The following is a 24,358-nucleotide window of genomic DNA, read 5'->3' as shown; positions in this document are numbered from 1 at the left end:
CTGAGGTGGGTAGATCACCTCAGGTCAAGAGTTTGGGACTAGCCTGACCAACATAATGTAGCCCCATCTCTACTAAAAATACAAAAATTAGCTGAGAGTGGTGGCAGGTGCCTATAATCCCAGCTACACGGAAGGCTGAGGCAGGAGAATCGTGTGAACCCAGGAGGTAGAGGCTGCAGTGAGCCAGGATCACGCCACTGCATTCTAGCCTGGGCAGCAGAGCGAAACTGCATCTAAGCAAAAAAGAAAAAGAAAAAGAAAAAAAAAGAGCCAGACTGTTGCACTGGAAAAATGAATGAAATTTTGGTTTCATACGGTAATAATGGAAGATAGTTATGATAATGCTAATGCTAGAAATAATGTGAATTCAACAGATTATACCCTTTGGTATACATTTCAAACCTGGCACATAGGCCAGTATTTCTTGGCAAATGGGCTGTGATAGACAGCAGGGAGGAGAAACAGAAGAGCATCGACTCATTGGATGAGGTAGATGGGTTGAGGGTTACATGGGTTACTATTTGTAAATTCTTAGAGAGGTACCTGGCACATGGGAAATACTATGTAAGTGTTTGCTAAATAAGTGAATGAATTTATGATGTACTGGTCCCCGTCCCATCTTCCTCTCAGCCCTTCCCACTCAAAAGTGATATATCAGGTATGGTATTCCTTCACTCACAAACAACTGAATCAACACTGAATCACCAAACAAAACTCAGAAGATACTATAGCTAATGAGAATAAATTTCAAAGGAGAAAATAGATTATTCTTGCTCATAATAGTTTCTTGAATTATTTACTATTACAATTGAATTCTATGTAAAAGGCCATTCTTCTGTGATTCATTCTGACCCTTTAAATAAATTACAAGACCTTTTTTGTGTTATAAGTGATAACACCCTAAATCACAATTGACTTTATGTCTGAAGAAATATTTCAGAAAAACAAGGCAAATAGATAATGTGATACCAAAATTCGTGATTTCTTAATCAAATGCAGGAACAATGGTCAGAGGTATATAATCAGTAGAGGCTGGAAGAAACCAAATCAAGGCCTGAAAATTCTTATTCTGAAAAAGACAGGGGAGGAACAAAAATAATTTTAAGTAAAAAATATCCAGTAAAGGAAATGAGAACATGTTATGTAATTCATCAGTGTAGTGAAACTTGGTTCAGTAAAAATTGTGACATAAATACCATAATTTATTATAGAAATAAATATTTAAAAATCTATTAGAATAAGGTTGTAAGTATAATTAGACTTACACCGTAACAGGAGAATATGTAATGGTTGTAGTAGTAAAATCGAAGTGGATGGTAGTATCTAGGTCCATTACCACAAGTGTTGGGCTAGCTGTACATTGAGAACAAATTACAAATTACCTATTCTAAGTCACCTGAAGGATAGAAAAGAAGTTTAAAACATAAGCTCTGGCTTAGAGAGGTTTATTATTTTTATTTATTTTTTTATTTATTTTGAGATGGAGTCTTGCTCTGTCACCCATGCTGAAGTGCAATGGTGCACTCTCAGCTCACCGCAAACTCTGCCTCCCAGGTTCAAGCAATTCTCCTGCCTCAGCTTCCCAAGTAGCTGGGATTACAGGTGTGCACCACCACTCCCAGCTAATTTTTGTATTTTTAAGTAGAGACCGGGTTTCACCATGTTGGTCAGGCTGGTCTCAAACCCCTGACCTCGTGATCAGCCCGCCTCAGCCTCCCAAAGTGCTCGGATTATAGGCATGAGCCACTGCGCCTTGCTGAGAGGTTTATTATTTTACTCAGGATGTAAGACATTTATTCATGTAAACTAGAAAACCATATAACATGCTGTATCAAGGATGGCTGCTGTGCTGTGCTCTGTACAACTTCAGGGGTGCCATTTATATAATAATCTATGTGAATGGCATTCCTTGGATTTGTGCAGTGCGCAGACTGCACAGCTATACATGGTGGACCTGGAATTATTCAAAATTTTCATTTTTATTTATTTCCCTGGGAGTAAGTGGGACAAACAGTAAAACTCCTCAGTGGCTTTCCATTCCCCTTACAATAAAATCAGAAAATCTTAGTTTGGCCTACAGCCAAATTTGATGTGGCCCTAAGTAAACTTCCTAGCTTTATCTCTTGCTACCTCACTCCTCCCATTTTATGTTTCAAGCCAGCAAGCCAGTATTAATTTATTGAGGCTTCTTCAACAGTGGGCAACCACTATATATCCTTTGACCAAACCAGGAACTTGGAAATATCACTGATTCCTTCCCAATAATCAGTTTGTCTTCTAAATATCTCCTTAGACCTTTCACTTTCACCCTTCCTTTTGCCATTATCATTCTCCAGGCTATCTTCATATTTGGCTTGGTAACTGTGATAGTTTCCTGAGTGGTCTTTGATGTGTCTCATCTTGTCCCTTGTCATCCTTTTTCTCCACTGTAATCAGAGTGATCCTTCTTTACAAACTGATTTTGATCCTGTCACTGCACTGACATTACTGTTCAGATAAAGTTCAAAATACTTAAAACAGTTTGTTGGATACTTCAGGACTTTTGTCTCTATCTCTTAGCCTTCTTTCTCTAGCTTCCTGTCTCCTCTCTTGCATTATAGTCACAGTGCATTCTCAGTTTTATTAACATATCAAACTCTTTTTGCTCTTTGTTTGTACAGTTCCTTCTGATTGCGATACTTTTTGATCCTTACTCTCTCCACCCCCTCCAAGTTTTTCAGCAGGCAGGCAAAGTCTGCCTGAGAGCCTTCAGCTCTTAACTTCAAGGTCACTTTCCCCTGTGTTGCTTCCCCATGTCCCTCCAAGCCTGGGTTAGATGCTCTGGTGTATGTTTGCAGAGCTCGCTCTACTTCTCCTGTTGTGGCATACGTCATAATATGTTAGGATTATCTATCACAACCCCTTTAGAAGTTCCTTGAGGTCAAGGACAATTGTGTTTTTAATACTGTGTATATTCTTGATAGATATATCTTGAATGAATTATTCATTCGAGAGTAATTCAAAAATAGTAAAAAAAAAAAAAAAAGCCTCAATCTATGGGGCCATTGAATCTTTAATAGTTCATTACAATGGATGCTATTAATTAATGAGTCATTCACTAATAATAATAAAATTATGTTGATGAAACTATAATACATTTAGGGAACTGATTTCTTTAGCACTTTTATCTATCAAGCACTTGATGGTGTTAATTTTGTTCTAATCTTCCTAGCACTGTAGAAATTTTATCTAATTCTCACAATAACTTTATAAGTAGTACTAGAATTTGAGGGAACTGAGGCACAGAGATGTTAAGTAGTCTTGCCAAGGTCCCTCAGCTAGGAAGTAACAGAGTCCAGATTTGAACACAATTCGTTTTCCTCTAGATTCATGCTTTTAACCACCTCACTCTGTTGCCTCTCAACATGGGCAGTCACATAACCTTCCTTCTGTTTGTAAAGCATGAAGTTTCTATTATATTCTTTCTCATTGGACCCCAGAAAGAATGCCTGAGTCAGATGGTAACATTGACAGTGAAAGGTGAATCTTTTACTGTGTAATTGGTTAATTTTGTGCAAAAATCACTTCTTCTAAAACTTGAATGAACTATACCAGCAGTTTCCTAGTAAGTGGTTACATAGAATGTAGCTTTAGATTAAAATGAAGCATATTGTTGGAATTTAAATTTTTAAAGCTTTGTAAAATGTTTAGTAACAAATATTAAACATATTTTATAAGTTTAGGAATGATTTTTTTTGAGATGGGGTCTCACTCACTCTGTTACCCAGGTTGGAATGCAGTGGCACCATCTGCGCTCACCCTAACCTCTACCTCCCAGGTTCAAGTGATTCTCCTGCCTCAGCCTCCCAAGTAGCTGGGATTATAGGCATGCACCACCATACCTGGTTAATTTCTGTATTTTTAGTAGAGACGGGTTTCCCCATGTTGACAAGGCTGGTCTTGAACTCCTGAGCTCAAGTGATCTGCCTGCCTCAGCCTCCCAAAGTGCTGAGATTACAGGTGTAAGCCACTGCATCCGGCTGGGTATAGAGTTTCTGTTAGGGGTAATGAAAAAGTTCTGGACATGGATAGTGGTAGTGGTTGTATAACACCGTAAATGTACTCAGCACCCTTAATTGTACACTTAAAATGGTTTAAATGATAAACTTTGTTATGTATATTTTGCCATGATAAAAAAAAAATTAACAAAGTTCAGGTTAGAGGTAACCAGGGCAACCAGATAACTTTACTATGACTTAGGTGGACTGAAGACCCAGTTTGCAAATACTGTTATTAGTTTTTTTTTTCATTTAACTTTCATTTTGAGTTCAGGGGTACATGTGCAGGTTTGTTACTTAGGTAAACTTGTTGGGGGGGCGCTGATACTTGTTTTTAAAGGAACAAAGTTGCAATGTTAAATGTTTTTGTAAAACAGCGACTGAAGTAATATGTATATAAATTATATGCTTGTAATGTAAGAATGGATGAGGTTTTTTTTCTGTCATTGGAAAAATTTGACATTTTCTTCCCAATGATTTCTCTATGTCACTGGCATGCAAAATAAAATAATTTGGACTGCATTGTGTTATAACAAATTAAATGAAAGAGTTGTGATTGTTTTGAGGCTATTGTATAAGCTCCTTCACTAGACTATTAGTTTCTTGATAGTAGGTGCTGCCTTAAGTCATATATGTATTCCTATTGCTTGCTGCATGGTTAACCCTGATATATTTTTTGAATGAATGACTGTGGACAAGATCAGTGAGGCTATTTTTTTTTAATTTTTATTTTTGATGGCTTCTTGTTTCTGTTTTTATTTTTTTCATAACTGGATTGCAATATAGGAATTAAAAGCAGTGTTTTCAGGGTAGATATGGTGGCTCACACCTGTAATCCCAATACTTTGGGAGCCCAGGAGTTCAAGACCATCGTGGGCAACATGGCAAAACCATGTAAAAAAATAAAATAAAAATTAAAAAGTAATGTTTTCAGTATGGCACTAGAATAAGAAAAATAGACAAGGAACTCAAAGCTATAAATTGTGTATATGGAAGCATTGTAAAGATTTGTCTTTAAGTTAAATTTCAGAAATATATTCATACCATTTTATCAGTTTTTATAGAGCAATTGTTTTATAGATAATTGAGTTTAATATGTGAATTGTTATTTTTAGTACTGGATATAATATTACATAGTGTATGTTGGGTTCTTCAACTGAACCCCAGTGATATCATTTGCTTCTTACCAGAGGCCTTGTTTATCAGATATTGTGGCAACTATTCGGATTGCTTTAATATGTGAACTCTAAATTTTAATGCATTCACTCACCGTGGATCTCTGGATACCTAATGGGCAGGCAGGTAAGAAAAATTTCTCCCTTCTCTCCCCTCCCCTCCCCTCCCTTCCCCTCCCCTCCCCTGTAATTTTAAGAGAAACTTGCAGTTAGAAAAGCAAAGTCTCCATGTTTAATATGTGTAAGAGGTAAAAACATGTCCCTTTAGAGGTAGAGAAACACATGGGGACTGATAATTATGAAGCACTAAGAGGCAATTTAAGGACTAGAAATTTGGGGTACTATTTTTGAGAATTTATTTTCTTCTCCAGTAAAAATGACCTTATTGAAGGTCATTCATCGAATAAGATTATTCCAACAGATATTTCAAATGGACACTTATAGCTTTTATTTATATAAATTTGTAGATTTAAAATTTTTTCAAAATTCTCATTGTGCTACTGTCTAAACTAAACAATATAGGAAAATCACGATAGAGCAGAAGAATTTCACAAATAAGCCTAACTTTGACATTGGATTTAGAAATAGAAGGAAGAGAAGTATGAGTCATTTTATTGGCCTTATATTAATATTTAATTAGCCTGATGCATTAGAAACGCAGAGAAAATATATAAAAAAGAGAATTCCAGCCAGGCACAGTGACTCATGCCTGTAGTCTTAGCACTTTGAGAGGCAAGATGGGTAGATCACTTGAGCTCAGGAGTTTGAGACCAGCCTGACCAACATGGGGAAACCCTGTCTCTACTAAAAATACAAAAATTGGCCGGGTGTGGTGGTGCATGCCTGTAATCTCAGTTACTGAAAAGGCTGAGGCAGAAGAATCGCTGGAACCTGGGAGGCAGAGATTGCAGTGGGCCAAGATGGTGCCACTGCACTCCAGCCTGGGTGATAGAGTGAGTAAGACTCTGTCTCAAAAGAAAAAAAAATATTCCCTTGGGTATATGGAATAGTTAATACCTTTTTGGGTGGGCAACGTATTTTACTTCTAAATTATAAACTAAATTTTTTTGAAATTGGGAGCTTTGTGGCGATTAAATACTATAATAAATACTTATAATTAAATATTAGAATGCCAGGTAAATTAATTCATTCTTAAATCCTTAATATGTGTTCAGTGTTCTTTAGATTTAATTCAAAATATAATTCAATATGAAGAATTTCAAAATATGATAAATCACTGCCTTTACATAAATCTATCAAGTGAGCAAATACACACACCCACATATACTCCTTCAAAAAACAAAACAAAAACCCAGAATAATCAAGAAAAAATAACATGAAACTTAATTGTGATTTTTTTTTTTTTTTGAGACAGAGTCTCACTCTATCGCCCAGGCTGGAGTGCAGTGGCATGATCTCAGCTCATTGTAACCTCTGCCCCCCGAGTTCAAGCAATACTCCCGCCTCAGCCTCCCAAGTAGCTGGGATTACAGGTGCCTGCCACCATAGCCTGCTAATTTTTGTATTTTTAGTAGAGATGGGATTTCACCATGTTGGCCAGGCTGGTCTTGAATTTCTGACCTCATGATCCACCTGCCTTGGCCTCCCAAAGTGCTGGGATTACAGGTGTGAGCCACCGCGTCCAGCCAATTGTGATACTTTAAAACTATTCCAAAAAAAAACAAAAAAAAACAAAACTATTCTAAGCTTACTTTTTTGGCCTTGTTAATACACTTATTATGAAACTTTATATGTTAACAGATTTAGCTTTTATTTTTTAGAGTATGGACTTATTTTAATTAAAATAGTGCATATTCATTATAAAAAATATGAAGTAAGGCCAGACACAGTGGCTCATGCCTGTAATTTCAGCACTGTGGGAGGCCAAGATGGGAGGATCTCTTGAGCCCAGGAGTTTGAGACTAATCTGGGCAACATAGTGAGACCTACATCTCTACAAAAAATAAAAAATTAGCCAGGTGCGATGCACCCAGTTATTTGTGAGGCTGCATGGGAGGATTGCGTGAACCTTAGAGGTTGAGGCTATAGTGAGCCATGATTGCATCACTGCACTTCAGCCTAGGCAACAGAGCAAAACTCTGTCTCAAAATAAAAAATCAAAAAATAAAAACATGTAATGCTCAACAACAATGGCAACACAATGTCAGTCCAATTCAAAAATGGGCACAGGGCTTGACCTGACATTTCTCCAAAGAAGATGTACAAATGGCCAATGTGCACATAAAATGCTCATTATTAGTGCTATGGAAATGCAAATCAAAATCACTGTGAGATACCACCTCAATCCACATTAGGATGGCTGTTACTTTTTTTAAATGGAAAATTACAAGTGTTGGTGAGAATGTGGGAGAATTGGAACCCTCATACTTTACTGATGGTAATATAAAATGACTCAGCTGCTGTGGAAAACAGTTTGCCCGTTCTTAGTGGTGATGGTCACACAACATTGTGGATTTACTTAACTCTACTGAACTATAAACTTAAAAGTGGTTAAAATGGTATATTGTATTTATGTTTTACCCAGTAAAAAGCCAACAACAATAATGAATCGAGTAATAAAGCAAACTACAAAGAGATGGACAATTGCTTTAAATCCATCTTTCCTGAAATAACCTGTGTTAATATTGAGTAGTCATGCTAATATTGTATTCTGTGCTTTAAACACAGAATTACCTGTGGGATATTTCAGAAATTATCTCTGTCAAACAGTATAGATAATAATATATAAGCAACACACGTGAACACTGGATTTATTGAACATGAGCTATGACCCAAGTGTGGGCAGGGGTTCTGTGTGCCTGCAGAGCTAACCAGCCTTCATAGGATTCACACCTGCAACTGTAATAGATGATCTAACCTAGCCAACTTAGGCACAAAACTAATGACTAAGTAAAACTGGAAACTAGGAAAATCCACAGGTCACATCTTTAAATGTGTCTGTGATAAGCATCATTGCTCTCTGCTTATGTTATTTGCTAGTACTCTTATTTTGGTCTAATCCTAAGTGTTAGTGTAATGAGTTCTTGGTCTTTGGCTAAGATCAAGTGTTTAGGTGTTACTGGAAATGTTTTCTATTTGTTCTATTTCAAATGTTTCTGCATATAATACTATAAAAGAATATTGGCAATATTTGCTTTTATGTATAACTGGGATATGTTTTTAAAGAAAAGAGTTAATGATATTTAATTGAATAGACTAGTGTAAATTAAAGTGTAGAAAGTCAAGAGATACTTTGTTATAGTTTTGAATTCTGTCACTACCTTTCTTATAATCTTAGACTGAAACAGCATCATTAAAACAGAAATAGCAGTTGACTCTTTTGCAGATTTTATAGTAAGGCAAAGTTAATAGAAAGAGTTGGAATATCCAGTAAAATGACTACAAGGCAATTATTACTGTTTTCTCTCTTCCCATCTTCTCAGTTTTCAATATATATTATTTAACAATTATCAATAAAAAAGTCTAAATTATAACCCTGCTTCACCATTCATTAGTTGTGTGACAATTAACTTTTCTCAGCCTCAATTTTCTTGTCTATAAAATAGATGTAATAATAGTAGGGCCTGCTTCATAGTTTTGTTATAAAAGTTAAATGAATTATTTCGGAAAAAAGTTTTTAGGACAGTGCTTGCATATAATAAGTGCTTGATAAATATGAGCTACTTTTACTATTGTTGCTGTCATGGTGATGATGATGATATACCTACTATGCATTCAACCCTAGGATGACTACGATGAGAACTAGTAATACATGTCCTTATCTCCAAGAAATTTATTTGGATATAATATGTAGGTGAGGCCCTGAAATGAGCCTTGAAAGATAAGATTTGCAAAGTCTGGGGGGAAGCCCTGTCTTTTTTGTGTTAGACATCATAGCATACTCTACAACCTTTCTCTGCATGCCTCATGACAACCCTATCAGGTCACATAGACAGTACTTGCTGAATCAGGTATTCTTACCTAAATTCAAAGTCTTTCTTATTTCCATGCTGTACTGCATGTTTAATAGTGATAGCTTGTATTATTCTGTGTCTTGGTCAGGTAGGTACTTCTAAATTTCCCATTAGTTTTTAGTGAATAGGTTTGTTTTCACTGACTTTTTTCCCTTTAATTTTACTGTCTGCATATATGCTGAATTGTATTTTTGCTTTTTAATTTAAATTCTGCCTATTTCTGTTCTTTCATAATACTCAGGTGTAATGTCTTTGCTGAGGCCTCTTCTTCTGGATGTGGTCCCAACAATTCAACAGACTGCTGCTTTGGCTCTTGGGAGATTGGCCAATTATAATGACGACCTCGCAGAAGCTGTTGTGAAGGGCGACATTCTTCCACAACTTGTTTATTCACTGGCAGAACAGAATGTAAGAATTTTAAAAAACTAGTTATATGTTTTTTGTTTTAGATTTTTTAAAATGTGACAGTTTGGATACAGTTTGCAAGCCTGTAGGCATCAGAATTATTAGGTGGTTAACACAATCTTTAATTCTCTGAGCTGCATGTAATAGTATTTCTAGGGTATTTTGCACTGGTGCTGATAACCACCACTTTTCTTTTATTGATAATATAAGTAGAAAATATATTTTTTTGGAGAAATTATATATAAAGCAGCATTTCTGTATATGGGAGTTTTAAACAAAGCTATCAGATCTGTCTTAGGGAAGTCTATGGACCCTAGAAAAATTGTTGATTTCAGCAATCCTTATATGCTGGTGAAACCAAGTTAAGGGAAATAGTGAGAGACACCCTTGAAGCAAGGAGTAGAGAAGCAACCAAAAAGAAGAGGAGAATAAATGTGTGTAATGGAAGGTTTGATACATGTTTTTTACCAAGTTAAATGCATGTCAATTCTGTTAAGCACTGTCTAAAGGTGCCCTGTTTCCCCCCTCTTATCTGGTACCACTTTTATTTCTATACAGTGCCAGCTATTTGGTTTTCACAATAGTTAAGGATCACCTGTAGGTAGGTTTTGGGCTGTTCATTCTATTCTGTTAGTTTATTATAACCTAGGGACACAGCTTTCTTGACATATCTTTGGGATTAAATCCGTATTTGTGTAACAAAAAGACAAGACAATTAATCCTAGCACTTTGGGAGGCTGAGGTGGGCAGACTGCCTGATCTCAGGATTTCAAGACCAGCCTGGGCAACACAGTGAAACCCTGTCTCTACTAAAATAAAAAAAAAATAAAAAAATGAGCTGGATGTGGCAGTGTGTGCCTGTAGTCCCAGTTACTTGGGAGGCTGAGGCAGGAGAATTGCTTGAACCCAGGAGGCAGAGGTTGCAGTGAGCCCAGATTGCGCCACTGCACTCCAGCCTGGGCAACAGAGCAAGACTGCATCTCAAAAAAAAAAAAAAAAGAAAAATGGGCAAAGGACTTTAATAGACATTTCTCCAAAGAATGTATACAAATGGCCAAGAAATATAAGAAAAGATGCTCAACAGCATTAGTCATTAAGAAATGCAAATCAAAACCACAACAAGGTATCACTTATTACCTTTCCAGGTGGCCATAATAAAAAAATAAAAAGGAAATAACAAGTCTTGGTGAGGACATGGAGAAATCTGAAGTTTCACGCATTGCTGGTAGGAATGTAAAATGGGGCCAACCACTGTGAGAACACTTTGGCAGGTCCGTAATCAGTAAAACAGTTGTTACCATGTGACTCAGCAGTTCTTTTCCTACTTCTATATCCAAAAGAATTGAAAACAGATGCACCAGCAAAGCTTGCACACAAATGTTCATAGCAGTAGCATCCACAATAGCCAAAAGGTAAAAGCAACCTAAGTCCATCAATAGATGAATGGGTAAACAAAATGTTGTATATCTGTACAATGGACTATTAGTCATAAAAGTAATAAAATACTGAGAAAAATGCTACATCATGGATGACCCATAAAAACGTTATGCTAAGTGCAAGAAGCCAGACACAAAAGGCCACAGGATGTACGGTTCCATTTGTAGGAACTGTCCAGAATATGCAAATCCATAGAGACAGAAGCAGATTAGTAGTTGCCAGGGGCTGGAGGGAGAAGGGAATGAGAAGTGACTGCTTTATTTGTAAGGAGTTTCTTGTTGGGGTGATGATAATAGTCCAGAACTAGGCAGTGGTGGTAGTTGCACAACATTGAGAATGCACTAAATCCTACTAAATTGTATAGTTTAAAATAGTTAAAATGGTAAATTTTATTTTTTGTGTGTTTTGCCAGAATAAAAATAAATCCTAATGGTGTAGAAATTTGCCCTATGTTTATAGACCAGAGAGTCATTTTTTTGGAGGAGGGTGGGGGATGGAGTTTCGCCCTTGTTGCCCAAGCTGGAATGCAATGGTATGATCTCAGCTCACTGCAACCTCTGCCTCCCGGGTTCAAGTGATTCTCCTGCCTCAGCCTTGCAAGTAGCTGGGATTAAAGTTGCACACCACCATGCCTGGCTAATTTTTTGTATTTTTAGTAGAAACAGGGTTCACCACATTAGCCAGGCTGGTCTTGAACTCCTGACCTCAGGTGATCTGCCCACCTCTGCCTCCCAAAGTGCTGGGATTATAGGTGTTAGCCACCGTGCCTGGCCTAGAGAGTCATTTACTAATGCCTGTTACAGCTCTACAAGGTGTCAGAGAAATTTTATTTTTCTTGTGGATATTCCTTCTATCACCAAATACTGTTGGACTTTCTTCTTGGACCTTTAGCTTTCTTTTGAGAGCAATGTCTGTAGTCTGGTATCCCACACAGAAGATTTTCAGTAGAAGTTTTCTAAGTTGAATGAATGTTAATTAGTTGTAGAGAGACAAAAAAGCACTAGCGCAGAAAAGTGAGGAGGCAGTAAAAACATGAGGGCTTTGTACAAGCTTCTGTCTCCCTCACCTACCAGCCTTTAAGTCATTTCTCACAGGAGATTTAATCTCTTCTTTATGAGGTACAAAGTCCTGTGGTTTTGCTTTTTTTTTTTTTTTTTTTTTTCAGAAAAGCATTTCTTTTGGTCTGGAATGGGAGAGAAGAGTGTTAGGAATTTGGGGGAAGTGAAAATTAGGAGAAAGAAGGAATGAGATCAGAAAGTGTGAGTTATAGGCACTGTAGTTAATAGTGACGATGCCCATAAATGGTCTGTAAATTTGACAATTCTGCAGTATAAAAAGCCAAATTAGCTAAGGTAATGAAAATAAATGTATCACCATTTTTTCCCCCACAATTGTAAGAAAATGATCTATGGAAATCTACTTCAAAACTCTATACTAATTTTTACAGTAAATTGTAGAAATTTGGTTACTTATATAATTTAAGAAACTAAAAAAAAATGTCAAAAACATCAGTACTAACATAGCATATTTCTTATATTAGCAACATATACCAAATTTTAAGATATACTATGTTTAATATATACTTGATGTGTTTTTTTCTCCTGTAATTTTCATTGTATCAATATTATAGTCTAAGTGAATAGAATGCTTTCAAATTAAATGCTGTAGTCAACTAATCACTTTTTAGTAGTCACTGTGAAGAAATAGAAACTTAGAATGTAAAATAGGGGATTAATTGGTTTTATTAATAACAGAAAGAGGAGACCATCACTGTGTCATTATGCTAACCATAAAACCACAGTGAGTATCACAGCCACATATTTCCTATACATTTAATGTTTTTAGTGATGTGAAGAGAAACATGTTAGTCTTGTGTTTCACTTTCATTTACTCATTCCTTAGTCAGATAAAATGTGTCTATAGGAAATAAAAATATGAAGTAGTATTCAAAATTTACAGAATGGTAAGTAATATGCTTTTATCTTTTAAAAAAGCATTTCTAGAGAAAATAAATAACTTATATCTCATCGTTTGGCAGATTTATTTACCAGGAAAAGTTTTAAAATGTGTCATTAATGTTTTGCCTTTTTGCGTATTTGATGATTGGTAAGCATATCTTGGAACATGGTTGTTATTTCAGAATAACTTGGGACACCAGAAAGATTAGTTGAGGTCATGAAAGGCTTACCATGCTCAAAGACTGAGGGTAAGTAAAGGAAATGAATTAGTCAGTTGGCAGTGAGCTTAGTTGCACATGCTAACAATCCAAGAGTTCCCAAGGGTCAAACAATACATTTTGGTATAATGCAGATACATAAAATCTCATTATTTTATGAATTTGTGGAAGATATCTTTATAATTTATTTTATACAATTTCCAAATGCATGCTTCACGGTAAAACATTTGAAATACAATGTAAAACCTACCTTGTTTTCAGTTTAGTTACTGAACAGAAGCAATGAAGGAACATCAAATAATCAAAAATTATTTTGTAGGATGTTTTTCATCTTTTATATTCAAAAGCTGTTGAGCTTTATTTATATTAATGTTATTTTATGTTAGTTTTGGTCTATTTTAGATTTTGGTTATATAAGCGCTCAATTCATTTTGGGTTTTGTCTATTTGGCCCTTGTAGCGCTTCTACAAGAAAGCAGCTGCCTTTGTGTTACGAGCAGTTGGTAAACATTCTCCCCAGCTAGCTCAGGCAATAGTTGATTGTGGAGCACTGGATACACTGGTCATATGCTTGGAAGATTTTGACCCTGGAGTCAAGGAGGCTGCAGCCTGGGCACTTGGATATATTGCAAGACATAATGCAGGTAATGGAGCATATTTTAAAATAGGATTATTACAATTTAGATTTATTAGGTAAATCCAGTTTTGCTTAGTAAAACATAGATGGTGTTTTAATGATGTTTCTGTATGTGATGAGAGGTACATTTTGAATGATGGTCAGGTTGTTTGGATTACATATTCACAAAATAACCCTTATAAATTCACAGCTCAGAGGGGTCATCAAGAAGGGACCTGGGCCTCTTGTGAGAAATGTTGTTGACGTGCCCAATTGGTAAAAAGCACATGAGGAACAGAATTTTCCCCATCACATTACAGAAATTGCTTATGAACAAATAACATAAGAAAAAAATACAGTTTTAAAATAAACATATGTAAAAATGATCAACTTTGCCAGTAATCAACAAGCTGCATATTAAAACATCAATGAAGATCTTTTAAACCTGTTATTTAAGTGGGAGATGGTAGTGGAAGAGTAAAGTAGCAATATAGCCGGGTGATTAAGAGCACCATGGCATCAGACAGGGTCTGCGTTTAGTTTAGATACTACCATTTAGTTGCTGTGTGACCTTGGACATGGCTTATAAACTTTCTGAACCTTAGCTTCCTCATCTATGGAAGTGGATGACTAATAGTGGTTACATCAGAGATTTGTTGTGAGGATGATGACATGATACATGTAAAGCACTTAGATCAGTGCTTGTCATATGGAAATACTCAGTAAATGTAACATATTAGTATTAATACTGCAGGTTAGCAAGGACAATATGACATGTGCACCTTGGTGGAGGAACTACAAATTTTACAAACTTGTGGAAAGCAGTTTAACAAAACTCTTAAAGTCATGAAACAGATCATGCTTACCCTAAAAAAGCCTGCTTAGAGAATTCATCCTAAGGAAAGAATTCTACTAGATGGAAAAGCTATATACATGAAAATGTTATTATGGCATGATTTGTAAACACCTCAAATATTTGACAGAAATTTAGTGGCTAAATTATGGAACCTAATGAAATCTTAGGCAAAAATTTAAAAGGTAATTATGAACTATACATGGTAACATGGAAAAGTGATTATAATGTTAAAAAAGATATACAATTGTGTATTATAATTATAAAAATGTAAAAATTAATTTTTATGTGGATAGAATTACAAAGGAATCATGTTTATAATTCTAAGGTGGTAAAATTAAGAATTTTTTTCTTCATATTCCAGATTTTCAGTGTATGTCTCTATCTGAAATACTAGCTGCTGTATATTGAGTACTTACTTATGTGCCTGGCTGTGTGCTGTGTGTAAACACATTATCTCATTTTGATTGCAGCTACCCTTGGGTGGGTATTACTCTCCCTTTTAAATGGAGAAATAAAGTAGAATTTAGAAAGGATATCCACAATTATATTAATGATGGAACTGGAATTTGAGTCTATCTCGCCCCAAAGCCCATGTTAACTACTATACTATATAGCTTCACTAAATGCTTCCTGAAACAGTATTGAAGAAAAACTTCAAAACAGAAACAGTAAGAGGCTCTCCTATGGTTATATTTAATTTGGTTCTTAAAATGGTGACATTATTACAGACAAAATAGAAATAAAACAGTATAAAGGCAAGTTGAGAAAGACAACTGTTGTCATGTTTAGAATGATTCAGAATTAAATTCCAAATAATTAAATTATTTTCTTAAATCTAGATTTTGGTTTTCCAAATAGGTTCACCTTAAGACTATTGTTCAGTACATGTCGATGGAGAAAACTACAGCAGGGTTTTACATCAAAAGCTGGTTATAATGGAAAACTACATGAGTATATTTAGCAAGTTTTTTTTTATGTCAGAGGGACACATTACAGATTGCAACATGAGTGTTGGAAAAGAGCTTTGAGGGACAACTCTTTAGATACTCTCTCAGGCAGGTGTCCCATAGATAACGTTTCCATCCCTTCGTTTTGCTTAGTCTGGGGCAAAATCATTATAATTCATAAATAGGATCTGTCTTAGGGGTCTCATTCTAATTTCTTGCTATAGTCTGGCTCCCACATGGAATTTCCACTATAATTTCAATATTTCACAGTAGTTAGGGGCCTGGGACCCAGAAGCTTCCAGAAGAGATTATTGCATAGATTTCTCAGAAGGAAAGGCATTTGTTATCTAGTAAACAATAAAAGTCATCACTCACATCCATATCAATGAAAATGGAGGATTTACCTTCAAATAATCTGATTTCTTAGTGATTGTCTAAAAGCAAAAGGTATTAAGATTAATGAGTATTAGTGGAAAAGTATTTGGTTAGATAGTTTAAGAAACATAAATCTTAAATGGAGATACAAAAGAAATAATGTGTAACTTCAAGGGCAATAGAAGGAAAAAGTTTTGAATACAGAAAACAAAATTAAAATTAAAATAGGCATAGGGAGAAGCCAATTGATGATACCTGAATTTTCCTTATTTGAAAAATACAACTTCTAAAACTTATTTCTATGTATAGATTTTGAAGCATTTTACAACCAAAGGGAGCTTGGGGCTGACAATCAGAAGTGGTGGTTTTTTCCCCCAAAAATCATATCATTAAATTTTTATGATTGAGTCACCAGTTATTGAATACACACAGCAATGTTTACCTCTGACTTTGCAGATAAATAAGTTATTTTTTTCCTAGTTTTTCTTGCTCCTTAGTGACAGCTGAGGTAGAATTCTCAGACTGGCTTTCTCTCTTCTTCCTTCTTGCAACCCTTTCCCACTTTGCAGAATTCTTCTTTTTTTCCTCATTCACATAACATTTTTAGTCTGTTGTTATATTCTCTTTTATTATTAGCTATCGTTGTTAATCTCTTACCAAGCCCAATTTATCAATTAAACTTTAAAAAGTTTGTATAAACTTTGTTTACATAGATATACTGTATAGTTATTCTATTAACATATTTGTTTACTCAACCAATATGAAATCTGTCACCATTTCCAAGGAATAGTCTTGGTTTTGGAAAGGGTGCCTGGGAGCCTGTGCCAGCTGGAAGTGTGAGTTGCAAGGTAGGAGGGATGGTGGAATTCCCAGCCACCAGGCTTCCTCAGCTGATGGCTCAGCCACTGGGAGGTGGGCGAGGGTGGCCGCTGCAGGAGGCTCCAGGCCCTCCCCTGGTCCCTAGCAGCCCCCCTCAGGCCTTGTGAATGAAGTCCTGCGGCTCTGTGGAGGGTGCTTCCAACGAATGGCCTTCTGTGGAGAGAGTGGCCAAAGTGAGAACACTTGGGACTGAAGTGGGAGCAGCAGCCCGGCTGCAAGTGTGCGGAAGAAGGAGTTATCCAGGTGTTTTGTGTGAATGGTCTTCCACATTTGTGCTCAACAATGAGTTTTAAGTGTTTATTTTGGGACCTTTAGCTAAAAAAAAATGGTGTTTCTTGGTAGTAAACTTTGGCTTTTCTCAAACCTGGCAAAGAGGAATTAGACATTTGATTAGACATTTGACAACTTTTAAATTACTGATATAATTGTCACATAGATGAGGAGATTGAAGTAGAGAGTTTAAAGGATTTATTCTGGTAATACAACAATTTATGGTGGAACTGTTTGGCAACAGCTCAACACTTTCAGAGATTCTTGCATTTTACACTGTGAGAAAGGAACGTGTACAAGATCTATCATTCTTTTTTTTAGCTCCTTGTAATACCTGAAAGCCTTGGCAGATACCTCTGTTTCTAATCTCTGTTGGCTGCTTTCCACCTGGGTGACTCTTCTTTCTCTTGTGGACCTGATTTCTGTCCAGCTCTATGGCAGTTGGGAGATGAGCTTGCTGTGTCAGAGATGAGCAGTGCTTTCAGGGCTGGGCTGATGTGGACATAGAAACACTGAGTTGCTCGTATCCCTTTACTAGATAGATAATGTAAGCAAGGACTCAAGATGAGCTGGCAGCCTGATTGTTTTCTATCTCATATCGAATGATGAAATGATAAAATGAAAAGCTTAAAAATTCAGAATTTTTGTGAATATTCTTCTTATGCCACCCATATACAAATATCAATAGCCTAAACAATGCAAAACAGGCTTAAGAAGCAGTAATTAATTTAAAAAAAATCTCACATACTTATTTATGGTAAGAACACTAAATCTAGTCTTAGCAATTTTCAAAGTAATTAACTTTTAAAAAACCCAAATATTAGTGACAAATATCAGAGATAAGAGCTAAGGACTTTGAACCATTTTTCTTAGAAGGAGAATGGATGTGGAGAAGGGACTAGAGCCTGATAATTAAAAATTATTTTAGCCGGGCGCGGTGGCTCAAGCCTGTAATCCCAGCACTTTGGGAGGCCGAGGCGGGTGGATCACGAGGTCAAGAGATCGAGACCATCCTGGTCAACATGGTGAAACCCCGTCTCTACTAATACAAAAAATTAGCTGGGCATGGTGGCGCGTGCCTGTAATCCCAGCTACTCAGGAGGCTGAGGCAGGAGAATTGCCTGAACCCAGGAGGCGGAGATTGCGGTGAGCCGAGATCGCGCCATTGCACTCCAGCCTGGGTATCAAGAGCGAAACTCCGTCTCAAAAAAAAAAAAAAAAAAAAAAAAATTATTTTAAAGGCCCTGCAGACAACCATCTTTACTGATACCTCTAGATTTCAGTTGGCTTCAGTAACGTCTTTTGCTTCTTTATCTTTATTTTCATACCCTTTTTCTATTGTAGGGGGTTGAGGAACACAAACATAGAGACAAATGAGGTATGTGGGATCACATATATTATGTATCACATCTATTTTGACCCAAACACTTATTTTCACAAATATCTTTGTATTTTGTTAGGTGCTAGTGAAAAAAAGTATAAAGTGAAAATAAATATCCCTCTATGTTCTTTAGGCATAGAGGCCGAATGTGCTAAACAGAAGCACATTTTAATTAATCATAACCTTGTTTTACTTGGTAGTTACCTAATTGGTTGATTATTTTCAGGGTTCAGTTTGTGTGCTGTTAAAAAAAAAATTGTGATTTTTCCGTGTTTTTATTTCTTGTGATATTTTTAGTTGAGAACTCTTGGCTAATAAAATCTTCTGATTTTTTTTTTTAAACTTAGAATCTGGAGCAACAAAATATAATCATATGACCTCAGATTCCTAAGTTACTCAGGCCTCTAGCTTTTTATATGAGGCTAGCAATCCATTTATGTAACAATGTCATCATCATGGTGATCAAATGTACTTGAGCCATTTATGTCTGTGTTCCCATATCTTTCTAACTATATAAAGTAAAATAAATTAAGACCTCACATGTGGGACTTAATAATCTAAAGGCAGAAAAATTAATACAGTTGAGCATGAAGGTCATCTAGACAGATAGACAAACATTGACACAATGTACAATACTGTATTAAAAAGCATATATAATGCATTGGGTGACTATACATTAGATTAAATAAAAGATGAATTATAACTGGGCACAGTTGCACATGCTTGTAATCCTAGTACTTTGGGAGGCTAAGGTGGGAAGATCACTTCAGCCCAGGAATTCGAGACCAGCCTGTGCAACATAGTAAAATCCTGTCTGTCAAAAAAAAAAAAAAAAAATTAAAAATTAGCTGGATGTGGTGATGTGTACCTGTGGTCCCAACTATTTGGGAGGCTGACATGGGAGGATCACTTGAGCCCAGGAGGTTGAGTCCGCAGTGAACTATGATTGTGTCACTGAACTCCAGCCTGGGCAACAGAGTGAGACCCTATCTCAAAAAAAAAAGATGAATTATGAGTTATATTTTTGTACAATGGCAAAAAAGGGGAATCTTTACTTTCTCAAGAACTTTGTTACATTCAGATAACAACTGAACAGATTTTGGCGTAGAAATATAGGAGGAAGTGATACATGCAGTTGTAAGAGGAAGGAAAACTCTTTGCCCCACAAAATGCTGCCTCTACCTAATACCACGTGTAATTCTTTTAATTTAAGTCTTTGTTTTTGGCTTTATGCAAATACTGGTGGGAGGGATGTCACTAAGTATATGTGTGCTGAGTGGGTAAAGAGAAGGATATTTTGTATACTGGCAGTTTGGAAAGAAACCAGGTTTGAACAGTGCACCATGACATGTTTCTCGAGTTTGAACAACATTGTTTCTTGAACTTAGTTTGTTTTCCAGTCGCTAGTATATAAATTTGCCTAATACCTTTGTGATATTGAGGGTGGGGGAAACCCACTTTTATTTACATTTGAATTTCTAGAAGTATACAAAGCAAAATATACTTGACTGCAATTTGAAAGTACTCCAGTTGAGCATTTCACAACTACAAGAGAGTTTGCTATTAGAAGCTCAGGACTTGGTTAGCATAAGAATTGTACTTTGAAATAAGACATGTTCATCATCTTATTTTGCCATAGATTTTTGAATCCATAGTTTACAGGAACATAGGAACTGTATTTTCATCATGTTGGCTGACTGATTTTGCACCATTAGTTTTTGGAGCCTGCTTTGCTCTTATCAGGGTTTTAGATGAATGAACCAGTTTGCTCTAAAAGTGTGGAATAAGTTAATTGCCTCAAAGGATTTTCCAGGATAGGACCTCTAGCATTTTTGGTGTCACTGTGCTATAACTAGCCATAGACCATTTCTTTATATCCCCTTTGATCTCATACTACCGTGTTACCAGTATGGTGGCCTCTATTCACATGGAAGTTTTGCACACTTGAACTGAGGTTAGTGCACTTTGAGGAGCTAAATTTTTTATTTTATTGCCATTTAATGTAAATTTAAAAAATGATTACTTAGTTATTAAAACTTTTTTTGATATAATTGGAGCAACTTGGGCATGTGAATCTACCTTTTCAACTGTAAACTTTTTGAAATCTAAATATTTATTGAGCATTTCTGATGAAAATTTCATAGCTGAATTGAGACATGCTATAATTATGTGCAAAATACACACTGGATTCCAAGGCTTCATATGAAAAAATGTAAAAAATCTCACTAAATGTTTAAAATATTGATTGCATGTTGAAATTATGTTTTGGATATATTGTGTTACAGTATATTAAAATTTATTTTCACCTATTTTTACTTTTAAAATGTGGCTAATTTTGAGTTTTAAATTATATTATTTAAGTGACATTTCTATTGGCTAGGACATAAAATTACTGTGTCTATGCTTTGTAGATATTTGTTAAAAGGCTGGTAATGCTGGTAATGCTGTGGTCTTAAAAAGGCATATGAGATATTTTTGTTTATAAATATATGTATACAAACATACATGTATACAAGTATACATATATGCATGTGTATGTACATGTATGTATACTTGTGTGTGTGTGTGACCTGTGATAGCCAGTCTCCCAGATCATATATCCTGGTTTTCACACCCTTGTTTAGTCTTCTCCTGCATTATACCAGGGCTGATCTGTGTGGCCAGCAGAAGTCATGGTATGTCACTTTCTGAGAACAGGTTGTAAAAGATAAGAGGCTAGGCACAGTAGCTTATACCTATAGTCCCAGCACCTTGGGAGGCCAAAGTGGGAGGATTGCCTAAGGCTGAGAGTTTGAGACCAGCCTGGGCAAAGTAGCGAGATCTAATCTCTAAAACAAAAAAAAAACACAAAAATCAAAAATTAGCTGAATGTAGTGGTATGCACCTACTTGGGAGGATGAGGTGGGTCACTTGAGCCCAGGAGTTTCAGGCTGCAGTGAGCTGTGATTATGCCACTGCACTCTGGCCTGGGCGACAGAGTGAGATCCCACCTCTGGAAAAAAAAAATCAGAGCTTCTGTCTTGGATACTCTATCTTTCTTGGACCACTTGCTCTAAGGGAAGCTGGCTACCATGTCACGTGGACACTTTGGCAACCTATGGAAAGGTCCACATTGTGAAGAACTGAGATTTCTAGCAGCCAGCAAGAAACAAAGGCTTCCCAGAAATGATGGGATTGAGCTAGAAGCAGATCGTCCCCAAGGTAGGCCTTCAGGTGACTGTCGCAGCTGACAATTGGACAGCAACTTTGTGATTCTGAACCACAGCCACCCAGCTAAGCTGAGTTCCTGACCCACAGAAACTCTGAAATAATAAGTGATGTTGTTTTAAGCTGCTCAGTTAGCGGTTGTTTGTTATATAATAATAGATAACTAATACGTAATCTAAATGCAAAAGAGGTTTATTATACTATATCATAGCCAACAACAAAACCAAACCAAACCAGAAATTAATTAAATGTCCTCAAGAGGGAAACTGGTTAAGTAAATGATGGCATATTGCTCAGTGGGATATTAGGCAACTGTTAAAAATGTTGGGTTAGCTGAATCCTCAGGAATAAAAGTAGCCAGTGGAAGCCCATGAGGGGCTTCACAGAACCACTCAGGGGAGTCACATCAAGCACTGCGGACCAGGGACCACATTTATAAAAACAGGACATTAACGTTTTACCCTCGTAATGTTTCATTTTTATTTCCTCCATCTGTTTCCTCTCTCCTCTACCTGTTCTTGTGGAGAATCCCATCATAGTACCTCTGGCCTTTTGCTGTCTAGCCTTTTTCATCAGACTGTGTGCTCCTTGAAGGCAGGGACTTCTTATCTAGCACTGGGCTGGAACAAAGAGTGAATACCACTGAAGTTTGAATAATAACCTATGTATTTTCCATGGTTTTTAAAATTGGTTTTCTCTATTTTAAAAATTATTTTGTATATTAATTAAAAATGTTAAGTATTTAGGGGGTACAAGTACAGATATCTCTTTTTTTTTTTTTTTTAAACAGAGTCTGACTCTGTTGCCCAGGCTGTAGTGCAGTGGTGCAGTCTTAGCTCCCTGCAATCTCCGCCTCCTGAGTTCAAGTGATTCTCCTGCCTCAGCCTCCCGAGTAGCTGGAACTGCAGATGTGTGCCACCACACCTGGCTAATTTTTGCAGTTTTGGTAGAGATGGGGTTTCACCATGTTGTCCAGGGTAGTCTTGAACTCCTGACCTCAGGTGATCCGCCTACTTTTGCCTCCCAAAGTTCTGGGATTACAGGAGTGAGCCACTGGGTCTGGCCACAAGTACAGATTTCTTATATGCATATATTGCATAGTGGTGAAGTCTGGGCAGGTTTTTTTTATTTTAAGCAAAATGCAAAATTACAGATAGAGTGAAACCACAACTATGGTTGCAAATGCTATATAAAGCAGGTGGAAAACAAATGAAACAACTGCTAGATTCAAAAAGCATTACTTTGTAAGGATATAATTCCAGTTATTTTAGTTATTTTCTTCTTTACAAGGATACTCCAGACCCTCACTGTTCAGCTTGGTCTCAGCTGTTAAGTCTAATGCTAAATTAGTGGTGGGGATGGGAGCTAAAATGACTTCGAATTTCCTCAGCCTATTGTTTTTCAAGGCTATAACCAAGTCTTTTTTTTCCTCACTTTGTGTTTGTCTGGTCTACACTTCTTGAGTTTTTCTTTCCATGTTTTGAAGTTGCTTTTTACTTGAGTCCTCTGAGAGCTGCCTTTCTTCCCAGCTGATGGTAATTTTTCTTACAAGGCCCTGTTAACTCCAGATCAATGGCTTATTTGACTCACTTGACTTTTTAAAGGAGCCAGAATTATTTCGGCTTTAAAGCAAATGTATGTATGTATGTTAACCCTTAAGCTCTCAAACACTCAACCCATGTGTTAGGGTTAAACTAATGGCTCTGATGACTGGGTGGAGGGAAGTGAAATGGAAATGATGAGACTAGGAAAAATGACATTTGTGTGTGGGGGAGAAGTAAAAATCACACGAGACTTTTACATAGTAATATGCAAATTCTCTCTTCATACTTTTCTCACTTCCACCTGCAACTGGAAATGTCAATCTCTCAGCTGAGGATGATAGTTCTAGTGAGTCACTGTTGCCTATAGAGGGATGTTGTCTCGCAGATGTGTCGGTGTAGAACAAAGCTTTTTGTGGTAGCAGCCTCCATGATGCCTACCTCCTCTTATTTACATCCTTGTGTAGTCCCCTCCCCCATTGCACCAATGCACTATAGCAGAGGCAATGCTATGCCACGTCCAGACATTTCAGTCTTTTATAGTCTTGGGTCTTCTCTTTTGAATCACTTTGGTCCTCTCTTTTAAATCACTCACTTTGGGTGAAGCCTTATCATGAGCAGCCTATGTAGAGGCCCATAGGGCATGGAACTGAAGATTCCCTTTAATCCTCCCACGAGTGTACCTGGACACACATCCTCAATTGACTGCAGCCTCAATTGACTTCTTGATTATAGCCTAGTGATAGGTCTTGGGCCTGAACCTGACAGCTAAGCCACTCCTAGATTCTTAACCTGCAGAAACTATGAGATAATGTTTCTGTTGCTAAATTTAATGTTTGCTGTTGCTAAATTCGGTGTGATGTTACATAGCAGTAGACAACTAAACCAGTTGCAAACAACTGGGTTAGACCAAAACCTAAAGAGATTTTTCTTTTCTTTTTTTTTGAGACAGGGTCTTGCTCTGTTGCCCAGGATGAGTACAGCTCACTGCAGCCTCAACCTCCTGGGCTTAAGCAATCCTCCCACCTCAGCCTCCCAAGTAGCTGAGGCTATAGGCATATGCCACCATGTCCAGCTAATTTT

The 24,358-nt window shown here is 36.7% G+C and overlaps 1 protein-coding gene across 2 annotated transcripts in view; it reads left to right on the top strand.

Annotated features, from left to right (window-relative positions):
* SPAG6 (sperm associated antigen 6) overlaps positions 1–24,358 on the top strand; it is a 64,961-nt gene that overhangs the window by 8,537 nt on the left and 32,066 nt on the right. For both annotated transcript variants that reach the window (XM_012450122.2, XM_012450121.2), the window contains exons 3-4: positions 9,428–9,594; positions 13,664–13,847. In XM_012450122.2, the coding sequence (XP_012305545.2) occupies positions 9,428–9,594; positions 13,664–13,847 (351 nt within the window). The remainder of the gene's footprint in view (positions 1–9,427; positions 9,595–13,663; positions 13,848–24,358) is intronic.

The sequence above is a fragment of the Aotus nancymaae genome, unplaced genomic scaffold, assembly GCF_030222135.1.
Source record: "Aotus nancymaae isolate 86718 unplaced genomic scaffold, 86718_ANA_hifiasm-v0.15.2.pri h1tg000077l, whole genome shotgun sequence".
NCBI classification, from domain to species: Eukaryota; Metazoa; Chordata; class Mammalia; order Primates; family Aotidae; genus Aotus; species Aotus nancymaae.
Note: the sequence above shows the minus strand (reverse complement) of the source record. Positions and strands in the feature narration are given on the sequence as shown.